This window comes from Drosophila mauritiana, chromosome 2R (genome assembly GCF_004382145.1).
Source record: "Drosophila mauritiana strain mau12 chromosome 2R, ASM438214v1, whole genome shotgun sequence".
In the NCBI taxonomy this organism is placed as follows: domain Eukaryota; kingdom Metazoa; phylum Arthropoda; class Insecta; order Diptera; family Drosophilidae; genus Drosophila; species Drosophila mauritiana.
The window spans coordinates 15328946-15351855 of NC_046668.1; the positions used below are offsets into that span (position 1 = coordinate 15328946).

The 22910-nt window shown below is 43.7% G+C and overlaps 8 protein-coding genes across 9 annotated transcripts; 4 read left to right on the top strand and 4 right to left on the bottom strand.

Moving 5' to 3' along the window:
- The first annotated feature begins 1774 nt into the window (after nucleotides 1-1774).
- On the top strand, nucleotides 1775-3428 carry LOC117137135. The gene is made up of 3 exons (XM_033298435.1): nucleotides 1775-2403; nucleotides 2469-2646; nucleotides 2743-3428. Exons 1-3 carry the CDS (start codon nucleotides 1781-1783, stop codon nucleotides 3379-3381), a joined length of 1440 nt encoding a protein of 479 aa, XP_033154326.1. The 5' UTR covers nucleotides 1775-1780; the 3' UTR covers nucleotides 3382-3428.
- LOC117137136 lies at nucleotides 3396-3733 on the bottom strand. The gene has a single exon (XM_033298436.1). It carries the CDS (start codon nucleotides 3731-3733, stop codon nucleotides 3425-3427), a length of 309 nt encoding a protein of 102 aa, XP_033154327.1. The 3' UTR covers nucleotides 3396-3424.
- A 160-nt stretch (nucleotides 3734-3893) lies between these two features.
- On the bottom strand, nucleotides 3894-4456 carry LOC117135926 (V-type proton ATPase 16 kDa proteolipid subunit). Its single transcript, XM_033296494.1, has one exon. The coding sequence runs from the start codon at nucleotides 4387-4389 to the stop codon at nucleotides 3913-3915; it is 477 nt and encodes a 158-aa protein (XP_033152385.1). The 5' UTR covers nucleotides 4390-4456; the 3' UTR covers nucleotides 3894-3912.
- Nucleotides 4457-4553: 97 nt separating this feature from the next.
- LOC117135925 lies at nucleotides 4554-11340 on the bottom strand. Its single transcript, XM_033296493.1, has 8 exons — nucleotides 10840-11340; nucleotides 10444-10774; nucleotides 9327-10389; nucleotides 8795-9266; nucleotides 6930-7935; nucleotides 6734-6867; nucleotides 6347-6675; nucleotides 4554-6285 (listed from the first exon to the last, which is right to left on the bottom strand). Exons 1-8 carry the CDS (start codon nucleotides 11338-11340, stop codon nucleotides 4908-4910), a joined length of 5214 nt encoding a protein of 1737 aa, XP_033152384.1. The 3' UTR covers nucleotides 4554-4907.
- Nucleotides 8150-8774, top strand: LOC117135927 (ubiquitin-fold modifier 1). 2 transcript variants are annotated; one of them, XM_033296496.1, is made up of 2 exons: nucleotides 8150-8244; nucleotides 8343-8774. In XM_033296496.1, the coding sequence occupies exon 2, from the start codon at nucleotides 8429-8431 to the stop codon at nucleotides 8690-8692; it is 264 nt and encodes an 87-aa protein (XP_033152387.1). In that variant the 5' UTR covers nucleotides 8150-8244; nucleotides 8343-8428; the 3' UTR covers nucleotides 8693-8774. The 2 variants fall into 2 exon arrangements, with proteins under 2 accessions (XP_033152387.1, XP_033152386.1); XM_033296495.1 differs by having other exon boundaries at nucleotides 8196-8277.
- A 320-nt stretch (nucleotides 11341-11660) lies between the features above and the next one.
- On the top strand, nucleotides 11661-13490 carry LOC117137387 (GPI mannosyltransferase 2). Its single transcript, XM_033298803.1, has 2 exons — nucleotides 11661-11862; nucleotides 11928-13490. Exon 2 carries the CDS (start codon nucleotides 11943-11945, stop codon nucleotides 13290-13292), a length of 1350 nt encoding a protein of 449 aa, XP_033154694.1. The 5' UTR covers nucleotides 11661-11862; nucleotides 11928-11942; the 3' UTR covers nucleotides 13293-13490.
- A 177-nt stretch (nucleotides 13491-13667) lies between these two features.
- On the top strand, nucleotides 13668-14979 carry LOC117137239 (uncharacterized protein C1orf43 homolog). Its single transcript, XM_033298600.1, has 2 exons — nucleotides 13668-14389; nucleotides 14458-14979. Exons 1-2 carry the CDS (start codon nucleotides 13764-13766, stop codon nucleotides 14879-14881), a joined length of 1050 nt encoding a protein of 349 aa, XP_033154491.1. The 5' UTR covers nucleotides 13668-13763; the 3' UTR covers nucleotides 14882-14979.
- Nucleotides 14980-15187: 208 nt separating this feature from the next.
- On the bottom strand, nucleotides 15188-16321 carry LOC117137240 (glyceraldehyde-3-phosphate dehydrogenase). The gene has a single exon (XM_033298601.1). It carries the CDS (start codon nucleotides 16243-16245, stop codon nucleotides 15214-15216), a length of 1032 nt encoding a protein of 343 aa, XP_033154492.1. The 5' UTR covers nucleotides 16246-16321; the 3' UTR covers nucleotides 15188-15213.
- Between the last annotated feature and the right edge of the window lie 6589 nt (nucleotides 16322-22910).

Sequence of the window (22910 nt, forward strand, 5' to 3'; positions counted from 1 at the left end):
TACTGTTTAACTATGGGAAAAGACAATCTACTATAAGCATGTAAAACTATATATAGTCATCGTATATAGCCTAGACCGATTTCCAAATTAGCGCCAGCCGAGCTAAGCTTTTGTGCCTCTCGTAGCTATCTTTCTCTCATAGAAGAAACCTAAAATGAATTCATGCCAAACGAGGCTATGCGTATTACGTAACTATAGGGAAATTATAAAATTATATGTGTCTGTCGATGGGAAATTTTTGTAGCCAAGCTAATTGCGTAGGGCACAACAGAGTAACTTAAATGAGAATTAACATATAACCAGAATCGGTAAAGCTTAACAGTAGTTTAAACTAGTGAATTCGAGACGTAAAATGGATAAATATTTATTAACTTAAATATATTGAATTGTGTAACTCCGAACTTGAAGCATTTAAAACGTTTAATTTAACTATCCAGTTTGAAATCAAAATGTAATCTAAGCCAACAAGGTAGATCAAATGATATACTCCATCCCAATTCACGATGGATGAGTATGATTCACAACCACGATGAGTAGCACTTAACGTTCAACGCGGGGATAAATCAATTTGCTCGTATTTTAAAAAGTAAATGTAATGCATAATTAGCATATATCTATAGATGTATATGTGTGTCTGAATTACTTTAATGACTTTCATGGCAAATAAATGAAGGAAGCGAAAACACTTTTCAAGTCTGTTCAAATATTGAAAATATTACAATTTAATGAAAATTAATTTTTATTATCGAACTATATACATATTGAAAAAGCATATTGGTAGGACTTTAACTGCATTACAGTTTTATTTAGAGTCGACATTTTTACAAAACATATTTATGTCATTTTGATCATTTTCACGATCGTTTTTTAAACCTAAGTCTCATACGTATGTATTTGAATTGCATATTAAATTAGTACAAACTAAATAGATATATAAACATATACATTAACATAATTATATCTATGAAATATCGATGTGAAATTACTTAAAAGAAATAATACCATAAGATGTCACGCGAGAGAGAGAGAGAGCGAAAACTTCCAAACAAAACTCTCGACCGAAACCCAAACTAAACTAATGAATACTATTTTTACGTCTGAATAATTCACCCACCCAACCACGAACAGTCAGCCAGTGCTATATGCCTGTGCATCCACTATATACACTAACGAGTACACACAGTCCCAGGCTGGATATAATCTATAATTTATTGAGCCAAGCCAAACAAAGAGACAAACTCGAATAAATCAAACAAACGGCATTGGGCACACCACACACATACAGTACGAGTACCCGAAAGTAAATAAAAGTACTACTAAATGCATCTGAATCTCGTAAATGGAAAATGTTTATCTGGGTTGGTAATTCAATAAACACTCGAGGTGTTTTTAGCATGGTTAATCTATATTAGCTTTTTAACTATTTTTTAGCCACAATCCAGGCATGGGTATCCAAAATTCGAATTACATCCCAACCAGTTGATCATAAATTCACGGAGCCCAGTAAGTATGCAACAACAAAAAAGAACGTCAGGATATCGGGCCATATATACCTCTATAGCACCTATATAAGATAATGGGAGAGGGGGATCGGGCGAGACAGAGGTCGATGTTGAGGTGGGTTTGCGTGGCGGCGTTATCATTGATTGCGTACAAATTAACATTTATGCGTCCGTTAGCGCTAGATAATCTTATCGTGAATTTGCAACAATTAGATAGACGTGTCCAGCAGTCGCTGCCAAATCCTCCTCTTCACCCAGTCAGTCAGTCAGTGAACAACATGGCCAGTCATCGAATCATCCAATCTGTCATGTACGCCGGCAATTTCACCAGCTCAGAATCCGGCTGGGTAATCGGCCAGGAGCACGGAATGCAGCATAGCGACGAGTGCATCTTCCAGAGACGGAAGCCCACGGTTGTACTCTTTGTGCTCTACGGACTGGCCGTGCCCACCTTGTCCGCCTTTGGACTGTGTACGAACTTTATCAACGCCGTGGTATTCATGCGTCCCAAGATGACGCCATCGGCCTTCAGTTACCTGGCGGCCCTTTCGTGGATGGACTGCATCTCGTGCCTGCTCATCACAATGACTGCTCTGTCCAGGAGCTATTTCTACAGCAGTCCCACATGGATTACCTACGACTATCAGTGGCAAACGCCACTCTTTGGCATCAGCACTGGCGGAGCGAATCTGATTCTAGCGTGTCTGAGCCTGGATAGATTCATCTATCTGTCCAGTTTTAAAAGGAACAACGGAGCCCCGCGATTTTGTCGCCGAAAGGTGGCTCGATGCATCATCGTTGTGGCAATAGGCATATCCATCGTGGTCAATTTGCCATACTTTTTCGTCTTCTACGTGAGCGACTCGGGAACTTGTCACGTCACAGAATTCTACTACACGAAGTGAGTTTAACTGGAATGGGAGTAAGTGGGCATATGTTCTCATGGAGTTTTTCTTTTGGCCGCAGTTTTTATAAAGTTCTAAACTGGTTCACCTTCGCCTTGTTGGCCCTTCTGCCAGCCATTTTCCTGCTCATCGGCAATGGAGCCATTATTATAGCCTTCCGGAAGTGGACGAAGCAAAGTCGAATATGCCAGGCTAACAACCCCGCTGCTAATAGCCGCACCACTGCCAAGCGATATCAGGTATACAATAAACATAAATACGACTGGAAAACGTAATTTATATATTTATATTTTATTTTATCTATACGCATAAACATTAAATCCCTCTCTTTGCAGCACCAAATGAAGTTGACCATCAGCATAGTGATTGTGATTACATTGTACCTCTTTGGCGAACTTCCCGCACACATGACGTCCAGAAAGAGCTCGTTAAATCTTTTATTCGGTGGTGATACCAACAAGGTGGATGACTCCTTCATTGAGCAGCTGGAGGTGATCTGCATAACATTGAATGCACTGCAGTTGTCCCTAAACATAGTTGTCTACGCCGTGATCAATCCGTCGTTTATGCCGGAGTTTTTCCTGTGCCTCAAGGGAACCTCCGATGTGTGCTTCGGTTTGTGTTGTTTCCGGGCTGTAAAAAGGACATGGAGACGCTGCCAGGACAAGAGAAGGCAGAAGGCCACGGCGGAGGAGCGGGTGGTGAGCAGTGTGACTCCACAACATCTGCCACCAGATGAGGCATTGCCGTGCGGTTGCGAAAGTTGGGCCAGTGACTCCAGCTGCAAGATCAATGGCCATTGCAAGACGGCAGTGGGTACATTCACCATGAAGGATTCCGAGCAGGACGATGGAAGTCAGAGCCACCATGAGTCGGAGGTTTTCTACACCAGATCTAGCGCCTGCCTGCACACAAAGGATTCCACACCCGACGAGGAATCCATATTCAATTCTAGCTTTATAATTATAACTTAAGCTAACTTATTCCGCATACGTAACTAGAATTAAGACTAATAATTTATATGCGCATTGTGCTATAGCGATTAAACAAACGGTTCCATATCTTATTGGTGAATCCACGTGCTGCCTCCTCATCGCCATCAAACACCTTGTAGTAGGAGTGCCCGGATTGAATCTTGTGTATCACTATACTCATCATTCCTTCACCCTGCTTCTCATCAGCGTGCAATTTTCGTACCATGACGTGTCTTCTAGTATTATTCCCATGGATATTGGTTGCGTTGCTCGTAGCATTCTGTTGAGTCTGAACTTGAACTAGAACAATACTGCAGACTAAACTGAATACAAAGAACTGATGAAGATACATCTTCAGGTTGATGTTAACCCTGTGAATCCCAAATGGTAACTATTCTACTAAAAGATAGAACGAAGCTGACTCCGAAAAAGGGTCTTGCAGCTGAGCAAATAGTTTGAAGTTTGACAAATGATTAACCATTAACAGACAGAACAGAATGTTTCAAACCAGTTTTTCTTTATTAACTCTCATTACTTGGAAAACAAATAAATGGCCACTATGAGACCATACAGACCCAAGACCTCGGCAAATATCAATATTAGAATGATGGCCACAAAGAGTTTTGGCTGCTGGGCAGATGCACGGACTCCAGCTTCACCCACCACGCCAATAGCAATACCAGCTCCCATCCCAGAGACTCCCACCGCCAGTCCAGCACTGAGGTTTAGGAAACCCTTGTAGGCGCTATAGGGGCTGCTAAGGGATCCAGCAAGCAGGACCGCAATCACCAGTCCATAAATGGCTATAATGCCAGCCATGACCACTGGAACAATCGCCTTCATGATCAGCTGCGGATGCTTGATGGACATCGAAGAGATTCCCACAGAAGCCTTCGCTGTTCCATAGGCGGCTCCCAATGTTGAAAAGACAATGGCGCACACGGCTCCCAGGATGCAAAAGAAGGATGCGTATTGCGGTTCATCCAACGAGAGTTCCGGAGCATTCATATTTTAGCCTTACGTCGTACTTCTCAAAGGAACAATTCCAGGTTTGTTTAAGTTCTCAAATGCGAATACGTTTGAAGTTCCCACACAAGGTGGATTGATAATATCAGATACATCTTAAAAATTCTTAAAACATTTTCATATATTTACAGTCTTTAAGAAAATGGAAAACAATGTGCTCGTTAACCAAAACTATAGAATAGAATAATAAAATTCAAACAATGCGTCCTTCTTATCATCTAGCTGGACACCAAAATATTAAATTCATAGTTTCAATATATCTATTAATAGTCAATTTCAACGTAAAGTAGATTTCAAAATATTCAAATGTTTAATAATAAAACTAAGTATTCTGAAGGGAATTTTTGTATGCTTAAATAGGTAATCAGTACAACAAAGAATTGCCTTCAAAAACTATTGTTTATAGCTAATGGGATAAACCATTTCGTTTATATACAGTTATTATTAGTATCCTATTTCAGATTGGATTATAATACAAAAAAGAACATCTTATAGAAACCTCACTTTCCCTGCAATTTGGACAGAAAGTCCATAAGAAACTGATGCCTACTACGTAGTTCTTCTATACTGCGATTCTTTAGCTTGGCGCGCATACGCCGAATGAGCTGCTCTCGATCCCGTGCCCCTATTTTCATTTCGATCAGGATTACTTTGTCCTCTTCACGAGTCCAAGGTGCCGAGTGGGAACTACCAGAACTATCAGGGTGCAATGTGCTGGCAGTTAATGCCGATGTTGATTCCGATCTACCTTCTGTGGTGGTACAGTTCGCCAGCGTGGCCACAACATCCAGCTTGCAGTCCTCATCGCTATCGAATTGTGTTGTGATCACGTGCTGTGGTGTGTTGCCAGCACTTAATTGCAGTGGCTCCAGCTCCTCCTCCGATTGATCTATGTCCATTCTGAGATCTGTAGAGAAAGGCATATTCTCGGTACTTTCATCCAGGCTGTCGACCTCGATTTTCGTAATATCTTCAGAGCTGCATTGGTTTGGAGGTTGATGCTTGGCTTGCGCAATAATTCGAATGCCCGCCTTTGTATCTGCTGCATCCCGCACGCTCTCCTGATCGATCAGTGTGCGCAAGCGCTTTGCACACTCAATGGCTGGCGAAGATGAAGGCTGAGACTCATGGATAACGACCATTGGCTGATTATTGGCACGTTGTCTGCTCTGAGTTTGATTAAGAGGAGATCGGATCTTCTTAGTAGGTGACTTTCGTTTGTCGACTTGAGGAGAACTGTTGGTGGCCGCCGATAAGGGACTCAATCCCGAATTGTTAAATGCTGATTGCTTGCGTGGGGATAGTTCACCAAAGTTTATGGCTGTTTTTTTGGCGTGCGGATGATGGGATTGGTGAGAGTTGCCCACATTGGGCGTACTGGTCGATGCATTGGTAAAGCTTGAGTTGCTGTACAAGCCGGGGTTCAATCTGATTGCATGCGCTCTTAAGCCTGCCTCATCGCACATCTCGATAGATGAGCAGCTGTTCTGCTCATCACCCGTGGTATCAATAATCAAAGCGCGGCTGGCATCATCTTCCTCACTCCGATCCGCGCCATCGTCGCTATCTGTATTGGCAGCCATACTAAGAAGTTTTTCTCCCTGCGCTCGAATACCATGGGCGCAGTTTAGCGAGTCACTGGAGACGGGTGGCGCGTCATAAGATTGTTCATTGTAAATACTGGCAGCCATAAAAGACAGTTTGGCTGGCAATTGGATTTTGGCACCATAAAATATGCGACCATTGATATACTTTAAGTGACAACCAGGTTTACTTGGCGTAGGTACATCTGTAAACTCTTGAATAGTTTCCGTATATTCTCCCGTTGTATTGTTTTGAACGTCATGCAGATTTATGGTCTCTACAGGAGAAAGGATTCTGGAAATAAAAGAAAATGTTATATTAAATCAATCTCGAGTATTTTGTTTAACACTCTTACCTCTTTGGTGGCTTTCCCTGGGGGAATTGTTGCACAAACCAATCGACCAGAAATTGATTGCCCTTGAGCAAGGGCATTATTTTGTTCTCAACTTTTTTCATGCTGACATTAGGCATTTCGGCCAATTCGTTTAGGCAGGCATAAATCTTTCTTATTTGAGCTGGCTGCTTACTGAAGTAAATGTTAAGTTTGTTGATAAAGTTGGTAGCATTGCATATCATAAAATGCTCAAAGAATTTTCCCATCTCAGCGGCCTCGGCAGGTAGCAAAAAGTTGAGGAACACTTCAGCCAGTTCGGGATGATTTGGTAGCAAAATTTCTTCCACTTTCTAAGAAAACCCAAAAATTTAGAATGCAATAAGAGTAAGTCACTTAAATGATACATACCAGATACAAAGATGAAACTTTCTCCTGCCTGGGGTCGAAGTTTTGCAAAATACTGTTGAATTTTTTGCAATCATCTAGACGATTGGCACTCAGTAAGGCCTCCTCTACCTTTTCATAAAAATTCATAGCAAAAACTGAACATGCAATATAATAAAATTAATAAGATTTCATTAATTGGAATTTAACTAAAACTTACTGGCATCTTTGCGATTGCTCTCTTCTGTAGAGTCCGGCTGGAGCATGTGGCGAAGCATCTCCTCCTGGCGATTGGCTTTTCTCAGCTTTGCAGCCTCATCATCACTCCTGGATCTCTTTGGCTGCGCTGCCGTTTTAGGATTAGTATTGCTGCAGAACATCCTCAGATCGACCAGAAGTTGAGTGTACAGTTCGAGGGCGAAAAAACGATTGTGCACGACCTGTACCAACTCGCAGTCTTTATATTTTTCGCTGCGATGACGCAGGTAGGATTCATAGGTGGTGATTAGGGAATGACAGCGCTGGCTTAGTTTATGGCGCAAACGTTCGCGCAATATATGGTATCGACTGCGGGTTGGCGTTGACCCCTTTCGCGATTTATGTGCGGATTGAACCTTTGGCTTAAAGATTTGGTATCGCGCCCTTTTGGCGTTTCTGCCTGCGACGGAAGGGGTATCCTGCACAGGCAACAGATCCGGCTGTACGGCCTCGCTGGATTCCTCCAATTCGCAGATTTTCAGAGTGTGAGTGAACTCGTCTACTGTAAAGTTGATGGCTGGCGGAGCATTTTCATCCAATGGTGGAGGAGCAGGCGGCAAGGCCAGTAGACTACTGCACTCGGCGGCGGTGTATAAGCTGCGATTGATGTTCAGTACGTTCTCGGCCAGATTTCCGCCGGCCACCAAGGGCACCGAAACCCCCGAGACTCCGGGTATGTTTCCTGCGCTCGTATTCCCGCCAAAAACATAATTCACATTGATGGTGAGCTGTGGAGGTTTTTCCGCTGGGCGAGACCTCTGCGCTGGCCTTTTCTTCGGTTTGCTCTCCTTGGGCGGTTCCGAACCAGCAGCACTGCCATTGGGGACCGCAGCCTGACCAAAAGTCTCTGGCAGCAGCAGGTCCTCCCCGACCGCCTCGCGTACAAACTCCAAATATGAAGCACTGGCCACCGACGATGCTTTCGATGCTTTGAAATTGCGACGTGTGCGCTTTTGATCCCAAGTTTTCTGAAAAATTTTAGATTGAAAATTGTCCGCAATTTATAAACACAGCGATGGCACAAGCTATGTATATTGATATCGATAACTATGGTCGATTGTACCTAGCCACCGATGAGCAGTGATTTATTTCGTAAAATAATTCTGCCAACAATTGCTAGCAAAATGAGAATATAAGCTAAAATTCATAAAATTCAGGAGAAAAAGTTATATCCATGTGTACCTAATTAGGTACGGACATAGGTACATTTATGCAAATATTGCTCATCACAGACGATAACTCGCTGCCTTGCCTATCGTAATATTGACCGCACTAAAGTAAGAGCGACAACATATTTTATTGTTTTTAAAGTAAATACCCCTTAAAACAGTTTTCAAACCAACTAATTTATAATTGTTTAAACTTTTCCCACCAGCGCTTAAACACTCTGCCCGTGGAAATCATCGGAAACCCGTTTACTCCCATAGAGAATCAAAACTGACCACGTCTGCACATTCCACAATGAGCAAAGTAACCTTCAAAATCACGCTAACTTCGGACCCTAAGCTGCCCTTTAAGGTGCTCAGTGTTCCGGAGGGAACTCCCTTTACGGCTGTGCTGAAATTCGCCTCTGAGGAGTTCAAGGTTCCGGCGGAGACGAGTGCCATCATCACGGACGATGGAATAGGCATCAGCCCACAGCAGACTGCTGGTAATGTGTTCCTAAAGCACGGATCCGAGCTGCGCCTCATACCCAGAGATCGAGTTGGCCATCAACTAAGCTAGTTTTCCTAATCCCTTCTTATTAACCCTTTGAGATTTTCCCCCTTTTTGATGCTTATTAAATGTTAAACAGTGTACCCGATAATAATCTATTGTATTCCTTACCTCAATGTAGTATTGCCAGCCACTGGGAAGCTCCATGTGTCGTTCCCGCGGAGTTTTCACCAGCCCATCCGAGAATCCCCAAAGGATGGCGTTAGCGGGCGGAGCTCGACGACGTTCAAAGAAATACTTCACTGGATTGTACTGTTTTGAGTTGCGTAGCTCAGTGATTTTCAAGAAAATTCGGCGGGCACTCTTTCCACAAATCGTATCCTTAATCATTCGCTTACTGGCAACGCGAATGGGATCTGCACCTTTGCGTAGTTGTCTTTTGGCTTTTACCATTAATGCCAAGTGCTTTTCCAGGCCAATGGCAATAAGCTGATATTCGGAGGGTGCGTAAGCGGTGGTTTTAGTCAGTTTCGGTTGAAACGCCATCCGGGGTAGGTACTGAGGATACATAAACACCCGGCTATCCAGCATGAGATCCATAATACGAGGCGCCAGCCTGGGAACTTGACGCGTGTGGCCATCACTAAAATAATAAATAAAAGTTGTACAGCAGAATGTTTTGTTTAAAGTTTCACCAACTTACGTCAGATCCGTTTCCTTGTTGATGAAGTCCATCATCTTCTCGTTCTCCTCCTTAAACTCATCACTGCACAGATCATGTTCCCACTTTCTAACCAGCTGAACAGCCTCCTGCAGATTCCAGCAATTAAAACTGGGATCTTTAGTTGCCATTTTGTGCAATTCTTCCAGCATTTCCTTGGGCTTCTTGGCCATGGGGTACAACGTAGGATGGGAGTAGGTTTGCAGATAGCTTTGACTGAGCAACTGCGTGTGAATGCGAAGCTGCTGCTGAAGCATATCATGTTGAGACTGGGTAAATCCCCTGCTCTTGGCGAGATGATTGAAGTTCACTGGCTCTACGCTTTGCAGGCTCTCAAACTTTTCCTCATACTCCGAGTATATATGTTTCCTAACCGAGATGTATTCCCAGGTGAAGTTCGTATCAAATGGTTTTTTATAACGATCTGCATTGCTTGCATCTACAACGGGGGGTTGCATTGGATGCAAGCTAGAAAAATTCTGCAGGGACTCTTCAGTCAATGGAAGACCAACAGTTGAATCATTGGCAACAACTTTGGCGATTTGGAAGCAATTTGGTTGTCCAGGTATTGGAACCGCTATTAGTTCTGGGGGAGCAGTCAGGGCCTCAGAAGGTATGTTTACCACATTGCAAGCGGATCCACGAGTTTCCTCCTGCAGCACAGCCACGGGGACAGGCACACCCATATTGATTCCTTCGCAAGTAGGCGGCATTAGATTAGGTTGAAAAACAGGTAGATCCTGCTGATTAGCATTTATATGCTGCCCATCGAAATCAATGTTACGGGATACTTGATCAATTGGAAGCACCGAAACGTTGGCACTTTCAACGAATTTTTGAGGTGTTTCCAATTCAATCGATTCCAGAGAGACTCCCTCTTCCAGCAAACCAGCAAACAGCTCAGAGACCAGGTCAGTTAACTCTTTTTTGGAGATATTCACATCGCGCAGTTCCTCGGCGTTCTCATATTCCGATTCCAAGTGATCAGCGGCCACATATTCTGGATCGTTAATAGGATCATCATCGTCGCCCTGGATTGTATTGTCTGTAAGTTTTCAAAGTTAGGAAGACAATAAAAGCATCCATTGATAATACCTACTTAATGGCTTTGTAAAGTCATTGAGGAACTGCATCCAATCCGCATCGTTGGCGGTCATTTCGTTCTCCACCACATCGCTAGGCTCCACGTCCGGCGGAACGAATTCCGATTGCAAATCCTCAATGGTAGTTTGCTGCAAACAAAATTTGGAGCGCGTTCTGGTTGCAATCCTAAGATCCTCTCTATCCTGCAAATTTTTCTCAAACGGCACCTTGAAACAACCGTCATCAGAGAACTTTACTGGAGATTCCTCATTGGCAGTAAGAGGAGTTTGAGGCGTGCAAGGATTGGAGTCAAAATCCGATGCTGTAGTGTTAGGATCATCATCGGACTGATAATAAAATAATAATAAGAATTATTGAGCAACGATCAATTTGCCTCAATGTTTATACTTACATGAAAGTCCTCCTCCTTGAACGTATACTCCTCGTCCTCCTCATCAGAGTGCAAATCCTCACGTATTAGAGCCTCTATGCCATTATTGTCGGTGGAAGTTTCATTGAGATGGGGCAGCGAGATCCCAGGCGTGCAGTTCAGTTCCCGTGCTTTGGCTCGCGTAAGCTTGGGCACAGATGGAGTGTCCGTTATGATAATGGCACCCCGCTTTTGCTGCTCCGCCGACTCCAACTTCTCTCGCGCCAGCTCGTCCTCCGCCTTCAAAGTGACTAATGCCAAGACATGATCGTTGCGCACCACCTTCCGGACCACCTTTTGCATGTCCTCGGCGCTGATGGAGTTCTTCTTGGCGACTTTCCGTAGCCGGCGATCGATCTCCTTGGCATCCTCATCGACCTGCGAGTCCAGGCTCTGGCGTTCCACTCGTTTGCGCTTTCGCGGTCTTCGCGGCGTCGAGCTAGTGCTCCTTGCGGAGTCCGACTTTTTTGCACTGCTCGGCATTGCGACACTTCATTTATGAGTGAAATTTCAGCTTAAATTCAACCCAACTGCAAAACAAAAGCGGCAGTGTTTTTAGGAAATGCCGCCACTATTATGTGCCATATCGATTAGAGGTGGGGCAATTAACGATATTTGTTTAATAGTGTCGATTGCAATTCAGCTGACGTGTTAACTGCTTAATTTTAAATTAAATAATAAGGCTGTATTGTATAAAATATTAATAATTTAAGTGCAACGAGAATTAAGTGTACATATTAATTTATTTCAGCTTGTTAAATATATTATTTTCGTATCGATAATATATCGACATTGTCTACTGCTTTCTCAAACCCTCTGGTCACACCATGCTCTGCTTTTCCGGGCTTCTGCCCAAAAATAATATATAATAATACAACCGCTTCACAAAGTAAATGTCACCAAAAAAGAGGGGAGTTCAAGAGGCAACAGAAGAGCAAAACTGCCATTTTCCCGCCGCACGAGTGTCCAGGCCAGAAGATCCGTCCACATCGTTTTAGCTGTGAGGTATGTGAGGCCCTCGACTTGATATGAATCACATGCCCGCCGAATGATAATCGACTCCACCCAAGCCCTAGAAATCTGAAATGACAGAGAAGGTGACTAAACTGGCGCTAGCCAGTCGCCTTATCGTCCTCCTGGTACAATTGGTCGCCAACGGAGCCCTGCCAGAGCACAAACCAGATGTATTCCGGATGCCGGTTTCGCCAGATCAGAATGCCTCCTGGATAGACAAGATTATTAAGCGCTGCTTGGGCGGATTAAGGCACTGGGATGGAGAATACTATCTGCATATAGCCGAGAATCTGTACAGCTACGAAAACACGTTGGCCTTCTATCCACTGTATCCGGTTGTGGTGCGTCATGTGGCACAGGCCGTGGAGGCCATGGGGATCTCTTTATCACAGGAATCTATTCTACTGGTGGTGGCCGTAGTTCTGAACCTGTGGCTCTTTTGCGAGTCGGCTAATCTGCTGTTTCAGCTCACCCAAGTATTGTTCAACGACCTAAACAAGAGCTGGAATGCGGCCCTAATCTTCTGCTTTAATCCGGCCACCATTTTCTTCACCGCCGCCTACTCAGAGACATTTTTCGCCTTCTCCAGCCTTCATCTGATGCTGGAGTGCTTGAAGCCGACGGGTAGCTTCCGATTTCTGCGTTTGGGAACCGCCTTAGGCGCCTGTTTAGTGTGCCGCTCAAATGGATTAATCACCTTGGGATACCCGATCTACTTCTTCGGACGCCACCTGCTACTCAAGAACAAGGAGCCCAACACCTGCATGCAGCTGGCACAAATGACGCTGACAATTCTGGGAGCCATTGGGATACTGCACACCTACTATTTCTACATATACAGGCTCTACTGTCTGCCGTCTATAAGGCCAAACCATCCGCAGCACATTGTGGACTACGCAGTGGAGCGGAAGTATCTATTGTCTGGCCAGGGCTCTGAAGGATCACCCTGGTGCCAGTACACGTTGCCGTTCCCCTACACTTACGTGCAGTCGCACTACTGGGATGTGGGCTTCCTGCGATACTACAAGTGGAAACAGCTGCCCAACTTCTTGCTGGCCCTGCCCATGCTGAGTTTCATGCACTGGCACTGCTACGACTACATGCACCACACGGCCAAAGCGGTCTGGGCAAAACTAAAGGCCTCTGGCTACAAGGAGCTCATAAGGGACCACATCATATTCCCTTTCGTGCTGCACGCTGCGTTTCTCACCCTTGTCTGCACCTTCTACGTGCACATCCAAGTGTCCACCCGCCTTCTGGCCTCGGCCACACCTGTTTTCTACTGGTTTGCCGCTGACCACATGCCCAAGACACTGGCCCAACTAAGGCTGCGTTCGAAGGCAGGAGCTCTCTTTGTATGGTGCACCACTTATAGTTTGGTGGGCACGGTGCTATTCAGCAATAATTACCCGTGGACGTGAGCTAAATGATTGAATTAGAAGGAGCAATATAACTCGCTGGTTGCCAAAGAGACTGTTCATCCGCATGGATTTCATTATTAGTGTGTAAATAATCGTCCAAGTTCTCAAAATTCAATTGATAATTATTGAGGCGCTCAAAAGTATTGGTTTCCCATTTCAATTTCCATTTATATTATACAAAAAAGTGAAAAATAAAATTTGTTGACCATTTTAGAAATAATTGTAATGTTTGTTTTTTCTTACTGTTACATAAGTTTACATTTTCCAAACTATTAGAAAATTATGCGTTTAAAATTGGCGCTTCGTTTTTGAAACTTGGTATATAAGATATAATTATATATTCCTAGTATTTTCCAAACCTAAACGGTCACACTCAGAATCAGCTGTTTTGGGTGGCTAACCAAAACAACAAAGAATTTGTTTGAGAAAATTGTTTATTATTTCTTATCCGCGGATTAAAGAGTACTCGTCATGGATGGGCATCTGCGCCTGCACAAGGTAGGCGACTACGCCGCACCGAGTCTCCAGGAGAAGGCCAGCAAGGCGGGCGGCAACATGGAACAGCTTTCGGGCGTGATGATAATCATCATAATCAGCGGTGGAGTACTTACTTGCCTGATGCTGTTCATCTTTGCCAAGCGGCAGATTATGCGCTTCCAGCTGCGCGGACGTCGTGGGCCCCACGTTCCTGTAGGCAATGATGCCAAGAAGGCGCTAAGAAGAGAGATTGAGCGGCGCCTGGACTGCATCCAGAAAATCACGCAGGAGCCGAAGCTGCTGTGGGACGATGGCGACAAGTACATCGTTCAGCCGGAGCAGGAGGCACCATTGCCACCCTACTACTACCGCATGAAGGCCGTTGATGACGTGAAACTCCTAGAATCCGAAATAGCAAGGGCGGACGGTAGCTCTCGACATTCTCCTGAGAGCTTGAGGGCCTTTTTGCTGACCACTTTATCGGTGACGCTGAACGGAGCAGGGCAGCGGATGATTCACCAATACTGCGATATGTACGAACATGCTCGGCACGATCCGAATGAGTTCGGAAAGGATGAGTACGAGGCGTATCATCATTTGCTGCTGAAGCTGATGGAGGCGTATGTCAACTAGAGTGGACAATTTGTTAAACTTTTCAATGACAATGAACTTTGCTTTTACCTTTCAGATCCAAACAGCTAAAGAACTACAATTCTCGTAAGGCATCGCCTGCTCGAACGCCCAGGAAACAGACCAAAATGCATTCCCTGCTGGATCCTGCGCGCCTGCGTCCGCCCACGACATTGGAAAATGTACAGCCCAGCAGCGAACTTACAACTGGACAGCACGCCAAGGTTAATTTGACTCTGGGTCTGCAGGGCGGCGGTGGTGGCGGTGGCGATGGTCCCGCCGAGCTAGCCACAAATCCTCTCCATCTTCAAGCACCCTCCGACAGAGATCTCATCATACGCAATAGAATTAAGACACCCACACTGGATGACATCATCGTAGAGGCGGACCACCATCAGAGCAGTGATGGAGGTGTCATGGAGGACAACGAGATTAAAAGTATATCATCAATGCAGTTTCAGCGGAACTCCAGCAATGTCTAATAGAATTTCCAAAGAATCCAGACACTTTTTTTATCGTCTTTTATGTCTGCCAGGAAAATATGGGTATACATTTTTTTTTTGTTCTTTATTTATATGTAGTTTAGCCCACAAGAATTGCAAAATATGAAATCTGCGCCTAAAAACTATGGTAAAATGGATTACATTTCAATAATTTTTAAGTAAATAAAGATATCTGAATATAAATCTAATTTAAATAAGTCTAGATTTGGTAAAAAAATTTTAAATTCTATTCTAAGAGTTTCCTACTTCTTGTTCTTGCAAGGATCTTCATATTTCTTGCAGGGATCATCCTTTTTCTCACAGGGATCTTCCTACTTGCAACCCTTATCCTTCGCATCGCATTGGTCGACCAATTGGGCATAGAGAACCAGGTCAAGGAGCCGGCAGGAATATCCGGTCTCGTTATCGTACCAACTGATCAACTTGACGAAGGTATCGCTTAGGGCAATACAGGCCTTGGCATCAAAGACGGATGCAAATCGTGAGCCGTTAAAATCGGTGGACACCACCTCCTCCTCCACATACCCTAGGATTCCCTTCATTTCGCATTCGGATGCATCCTTGATGCACTTTTTGATATCGTCCATTTTGGCGGGCTTAGAAAGCCTACAGGTGAGGTCTACCACCGAGACATTGGGAACTGGTACACGGAACGCCATACCCGTGAGCTTCCCGTTTAGGTCCGGAATCACCTTGCCGACTGCTTTAGCGGCTCCCGTGGCTGCGGGTATGATGTTGGTCATGCCACTGCGTCCATCCCGCCAGAGTTTGCTGCTGGGCCCGTCGATGATCTTTTGGGTAGCTGTAGCCGCATGAACGGTGGTCATAAGGCCCTCACATATTTGGAAGTTATCGTGCACCACCTTGGCCAGCGGCGCCAGGCAGTTGGTTGTGCACGAGGCATTCGAGATGATTGGTGTGCCCGGTTTATATGTATCAAGATTCACGCCGCACACAAACATTGGAGCATCGGCGGATGGTGCCGATATGACCACCTTTTTGGCCCCACTATCCAGGTGACCTTGGCAGGCTTTCAGGGTGGTAAACCGGCCGGAGCACTCCACCACCGTATGCACGCCCAGGTCGCACCATTTCACCTTCTTGACGTCCGACTCCTTGAGCAGCTTGATCTTCTTGCCATTTACAACGAGATTGTTCCCGTCGACAGAGATCTTCTGATTGAACTGTCCATGAGTGGAGTCGTATCGCAGCATGTAGGCCAGGTACTTGGGATCCAGCGAGGGATCGTTGATTGCCACGATCTTGACATCTTTGCGAACTAGAGCCTGGCGGGCAAACATGCGACCGATTCGGCCAAAGCCATTGATGCCAATTCCGGACATAATGGAATTCGACTTGCAGTGTTGAAAATTTTGATGATTTTTGATACGTATGACTATACGTATACGTTCGACTATGTGGAAGGCTAAGATAGATATGAAAATAATTTCCCGGCTGCCCTAGATCTTTCCAGTTTATGAATCCCAGATGGATGGCAAACATACATACATAATTACGCAGCCGGGTATAAATCAATCGAAATCGACCACCTGACAAAGCTTCTCACGAAACAAAATTACAATAACCTTCGGGAACGCCCAATCCCAATTGTCTGGAGGCCCAAGGAAGTGGGTGTGGCTGCCAAATTGCTGGCCACACACATTCACGTCCATAGAAAATCCAGCTTCAAGGGTCATTACTCACCTTTGTGTGGAATGCCTCACTCCTTCGGGACCCCACCCTTTTATACACTGTAAGAAAGTAATTTGAAATGAACATGATAAAAGCATAAGAAATCGATCCTACATATGTTGGTTTTTATGATGCATGTACTATGTTCAATACATCAAAAAGTCAAACTTGTACGGCGTGGTCCTTTAACTTTAACTGGCTTGTTTTACTTCCTGTGGTCGATAAAAAAAGGAAAGTCCCTTTGAAAGTACCAATGTAACTATCGCCCCAAGCCTTTATTCCTGTGTGCTTTTCCTTCTTTTCGGGCATACCAGATGACGGCCATCAGCCGTAGAAATTTCCATGCCCATCTGCCCCTTGGCCCATGACTTGGCTGGAAATATATTGAATTGAAGTTTTATTCGTTCGGCTTTTAGCAGAGACCCCACTCTGCTGTCGGCATTTCCGGGGGGTGTGGGGTGTGGGAAATCGGTCTTCAACTAGCTATGACAACTTAACTTTGTTGAATATTTATGATGCTGAAGCAACAGCAGGACGGCTGGCAACATGTTGCTGGCAACATTGGGACGCCCCCGCAAAAAAAATCAACTGAGCGCAAGGACCCTCTTCAGTCTCTCTCTCTACCTCTCTCTCTTTTTGGCACGGAAAACTGGGCTCTCCAGGTCCTGTGTGGTGAATTTCCCATTTTGGGGCCGCCGCTGATTACGAAATTGTTGCAGTAATCGCAGGACCCGCAGTTGCAAGCCCCGGATAGCGCCAGCCCCGATTCAATGTATCATTTATGTTTGAACTGGAGATTGGAAGGTGTCGTAAATGTTAAATGCCCCCACATCAAATCCCATCAAATTGAAGTTTATTTTATGTACTCCGGTCGAGCAGTGGGGGGATTTTAAGTTGGGGGCCCGGAGCCCTTGCAACTTTGTTGTGTGCCAGCTTGTTTGCTTTGGAGTCTCCGCTTTCATTCCAGTTTGCTTGTCCGGCGAGTGCTACTTGAAATTTATGCGAAAAACTTTCAAATTTGAAACTTGCCCGCTGAGAAATGGGCCACACAAGCAAAGGATGCAAATCCCATTTTAAGAGAGGCTTAAGCAGAGTTCAACCTAGAGTTGAAAAATGTAATATATGCAAAAAATTTAAACAAAACGAATCCATAATGGCAGAGTTAGTTGTAATTAAAACACCAAAGAAGGTGAACCATAAATTATTTTGAGGGGTGACATGTTATCGCTGCTAAAGGATACGAGTATCCTTTGGCAATTTTGAAGTACTATCTACTATTTCGTGCTTGCTACAACACTCTTTATCTTAATCACAGTTTTTCAACACTCCACATTAAGAGAAATGATACTCGTTTTATATTAACTACTTTCAATCACGTTGAAAAAATATTGGCAAAATAAAAATATCTTTAATAAGATTTGGCGTAGCAAACAACGCTGCTCCTTTGGTTGATAAATTAAATTTTATGGTATTATAGCCGCTGGACTTGGCAATTAAACCAGAACCTTAATAAATAATAACACTCCGGTTATCATTTCTCTTCGTGTACTGGCGCACAAAAAAGATCAATGGTAAATGCTCCTCCAGGGGCTCTTTAACTTGTTGGCCGGAACAGGAGCTCCACCAAACTTGGTCTACAAGCGGGATAAATGTAGTTAAGACCGTGGCTGGCATTAAAGCATTAAAGCAGTGGGCTTAAGCTGACTGAAGAGGAAAACAAATCGATTGCGAAATGTTGCGGAAGTGCCAATTGTTTTATTATATGTTTTTCAGCTGCGAAGGACAAAGTGCCTCCATAATTTCCACAGCTGTCAGTGCGTTGCGGACCAGCTTAGCATTGGGCAAGGAGATGAGACTCCCCCAGCTCCGTGGCTCAGCTCCTTAGCTCCTTAGTTCCTTAGCTCCTTGGCTCCTTGGCTCCTCCTCGCTTCCTAATCGCATTGAGCTTATACATTTTCCATCATTGCCCCTGCTGTGCGGCGAGTACGGCTCTATTTTCCGGTTGTGAATAAGTGCAAAAATGTTGTTTGCCTGCTTAGCGATTATCCGGGGGATCAATATTCAGCAGCCAGCTGCAGGATCCCCTCGGCAATAGTTTCCAGGATGCGAGTGGTACATCATCACCGAATTGAATTGTCAGGCACAAGTGGCGCTGCTCTGCTGCAAATTTTCGGCGGAACAAAGAGCCATTCGGTGAACAAAAGGATAAGGAACTGGGGCCAGATCCAGCCAGGCTGTTCCATGCACTCGCATTCAAACTGACAGCTAATTCTGCGCTCAAGTGCCTAAAGGGGCGTGGCTGGGATTCGAATTCCGGACTCCCCACAAGTTGTCCTCGCCAGAATTTGGTATTAAATCAAAAAGAGGGCCAATGCGGCAGATGGAAATCGTTTACTTGCCTCTCCATTCGCCTTTCGCCTTGAAAAACTTTGCATTTTTGGCAGGTCATAAAATTCGCAACCTACGCGAATCGAATTTGGACAAAAAAAAAACGACTGTATCTTGCCAAACAAATCAATTGCAACAGAAATCCAGAATGAGAAGATTCTGTGACATGAAAGTCAACCCATTCAATGGATTAGATATAATTCAATTTGCATTTTTGCGGATGCGGGATGACATTTTTCCGCTCGTGTGTGTGTTGGTGCAGCATTGAAAGTTCTCGTTGAACTTTCAGGGTAACTTAGTAAATGAGTTTTCAATAAATATACTGTTGCCATTTGTGGGGAAATAGAGATTGGAAATGTGATTTCAGCAAAACAACGCTCCACTGAAAACATTTTTTGCAATAGGTAGCTATTTTTCATGTTTTATGGTAATCTGAGCTGGTTAAGTTATAATATGTTTCAATAAAAACTATGATATTCAGTCATTATAATATAAATATTGTTCCTTAGCTCACGCCAACTTTATATGTAATTATATTTCATTGTTAAAAATAGTCTCAAATTTCAACGTACTTTATTCCATTTTCTAAATCAGACAATTTGTTTTTGCAGGCTATAATAAATATTGAGTTAAGAAAATATACAAGATATTAGAACAGATTTTCCCAAGTCTTAAATTCCATTTAATAACTATATATGCTCAGTTCAAAAAAACCACCCATCTTTTAGCAACTTTAGCCACTTTTTAACCCCTTTGCTTGTGTTTCTGTTTCTGCACCAACTTTGGTGTAAACTCTCAACTTTCAGCTCAACGTTGGCTGGTGGCTTCTGACTAATTGACCCAACTGACCATGTGAGGAATGGCCCTAAATTGAAATTCAATGGAATAACAATTAATTGGGTATACGGATTCAGGTGTAGTAATTACGTTGATATATGCCTCTTCGCCCACGCCGGTCACAACATAAATAAAGCAGCATTACGTATACGCAAGAGATGCCAGCCGGCCATGTGAGCGCGAGGATGTGTGGCTATAGCCAGGACACATATCCTGGCTGGAACTGAGAAAGCGAGTCAAATGCCATGAAATTTCATTACCTTCGAGAGAGCAGCGGCCAATAGCATAAAAGTTAAGCTGCTAGCTAAACCAATTACACTAGACCCGCGATGTTTCAGCTGCCAAGGGAGCAACCTACCGAAAGCAGCAACAACCACTGAACTAACTACAACAATAATGTCAACAGTGAAACCAGCAACAAAAACCAATGTGTTGTAGCGAAGCCCAGCCGGAAAAGCGCGGGGGAAAATTCTGGGAAGAGGCGGCGAAAAGAAGCAACTGTTGCCCACTGAAACATCGAGGAAATCAAAAGCTTTGGCCACAGTGCTGCCGAAATTCAGATTTCAAAAACAAGAATTTTAGCGGGAAAAAATCAAAAATCTTACTTTGTAGAATTAGCAATAAATTTAAATAATTATTATCAATTCTTGCTGTAGTTAGATAAATCATTTTTAGTACCATAAGTAATTTTTCTTGCTAATCATCAAGATGAAAGATGTTCTGACAAATTGTGCGAATTTTTGTCTGAAAAAAGGATAAAGTGCCACAACTTTTCGGCGGGGACATTAAAGAGATTTATTTATTTCTGGCAACATGGTGTTGTGAGCGAGTATCTGAAGCGAATAAACGAAACGGAACGGAACAGGAGCAATTCCTTCAGTTGTCAGCTAGAAGCTCACCCCCTAAAAAAAGGCGAAAAATAAACCCCGACCAAGAAAAGAAGCCAGCTCACTTTCTCACTGCGACTGTCAAAAACTCATTTATTATTTAAATAATATGCAGAGGAGACGGGGCCGAAGGAAACACGAATAAAATTCAGCCTGTTGTTCATTTTTATTTGGAGGAGCCAGTGCAGAAGGTAAAGCAACAAAAACTTTTGTGTCAAAGTTCGAGCGTTCTTTTCTTTTTTTTTATTATGATGAAGATGATGATGATGAGGCCCGACAAGTTAAATTTCCCTCGGCCCAAGGATGTTCGGTGTCAGTCCGCAGACATCCGCTGTCAGTCGGTGTGGCGAGAAAAGATACAAAATTTGGCAAAGCAAGTTTTCGCAATTCGAACAAGACAATACAAATCAAATAGTTGATTGCACATGCAAAAAACAATTCGCCAGTTCATTTGAGACCATTGCAGTACATTTCGGCCTTGTTGTAAATCTGGCTAACTTGATACACTTTTGTTTTGCTCAAATTAAATTAAGACAATTGCCGTAAATGGGTAACTTTTTATGATCACCATCAATCCAAGCAAAAGACACGAATATGACGGAAATGAGTCCCAGTGAATTTATTTCATGACATTTACCACTTACAGTGCCTTATCATTGTCACGGCCCAGGAGTTAATATTATTTTGCCCTGTTCACTTTCAACATAAATAATTGTTTAGAAGCACGTGCACGTGACTTTATTGCCTTCAAAGGCGGGGTTCTTATCATTTGGACCAAAAGTTTGTGACACTCGGACCCTATAAAGTTGTTCTATGTTTTGTTTGATGGCCATTCTTTGGCTGTCGTCCTAAGATAAAAGTTACATTTAACAGCAGTTAGGAAAATTATTATAAAGTTGTCAAAATTCTTAAAATTCCATAAAGACTAAGCCTAAATGGTTGGTGCACATATGAGAATGAAGTTATTAAAGACAAGGGTATTCTAGACGACGTACTGCCCGTATCCATAATTTCCAGTAGTTTACCTTTTGCATAGCCCCACCGCCTGTCCCCTCCACTTGATTTCCCATCATTTTGGCCAAAAACATGCAAGCCGTTGGAAGCGAGAGGAAAATGCCCGGGAAATGGGAAACTCGGAGGAGCTTGCGTGACCCGAGTGTAAGAGGTGATAAATAACTGCAAAATGTAGACATCAGAGGCAGTAAGGGCTCCGTTCAGCTGGTCTCCCATTCATGGGTGGGACAAACAAAGTTGTTGGACAAACACGGTAAGGGCTTTATGAACTTGGCCCGGCAGCTAATAGGCCGACAATTGGCCAAGTTAGCGGGGCTAACGAGTTTTCGGACTATGGACGCCCCAAGATGAATGAAATGCAATTTTCTGATTGCGCCCAGAGCATCCCGAGGGCCTTGGCTCGCTTTTTCCACACCCATATCCCACCATTTCGTCCTTGGCAGTCATATGCAAGTGGAGATGTACATGTGCAGATACTGGGGGCAATAACAGAAGAGAACAGAACGTCATGAATGCGAAATGCGCTGGATTGAGATATATTTTAGAATGCAACCGGGCTATTGTCCTTGCCTCGTCCTTGGCTAAAAATAAACACAAATGTAAATATGCTGCGGGTAAGACAAAGCCAGCCACAACAATCGCAATGACAATCACTATAATAATAACAGTGCAGACACAAAGTGCTTGTTAAACAATTCCGCAGTAACTGCAGAACATGAATGAGTGAGTGAGTGCGCAAGTGAATGCGTGAGTGAATAAGACAGAGCTAACGAGCTATGCATAAGCAAATTATCTCCAAATGGTCAGGTAATAACAGTGCTTAACACTAAATCAAACCCAAAACACACAATTTCATTCGTGTCAAACATATTCGAGAAGATAGTTACTTTCGTTTCGGTTCTGCCCGATAAATTGTTTCGCGGTAATTCCAAATGAATGCCCCAAATTTGACAGCTTAATTGAGCTGCACCGGTGTACTTGACATTTGGGTATTCGTATTCGTGGACACAGCAATAAATTACTAACGACCTGTGACACGTGGTGCGCTGTAACTATCGAAATGAATTGGAAAACTTAAATTAAATTGGGCAACAGCCAGAGCGGTAATATTATTTTATGTAATTTCAGCTATGAAGTTGGTAAACTCTATAGAGAACAACCATTAATGGTTCATTCACATCCAAAAAAAT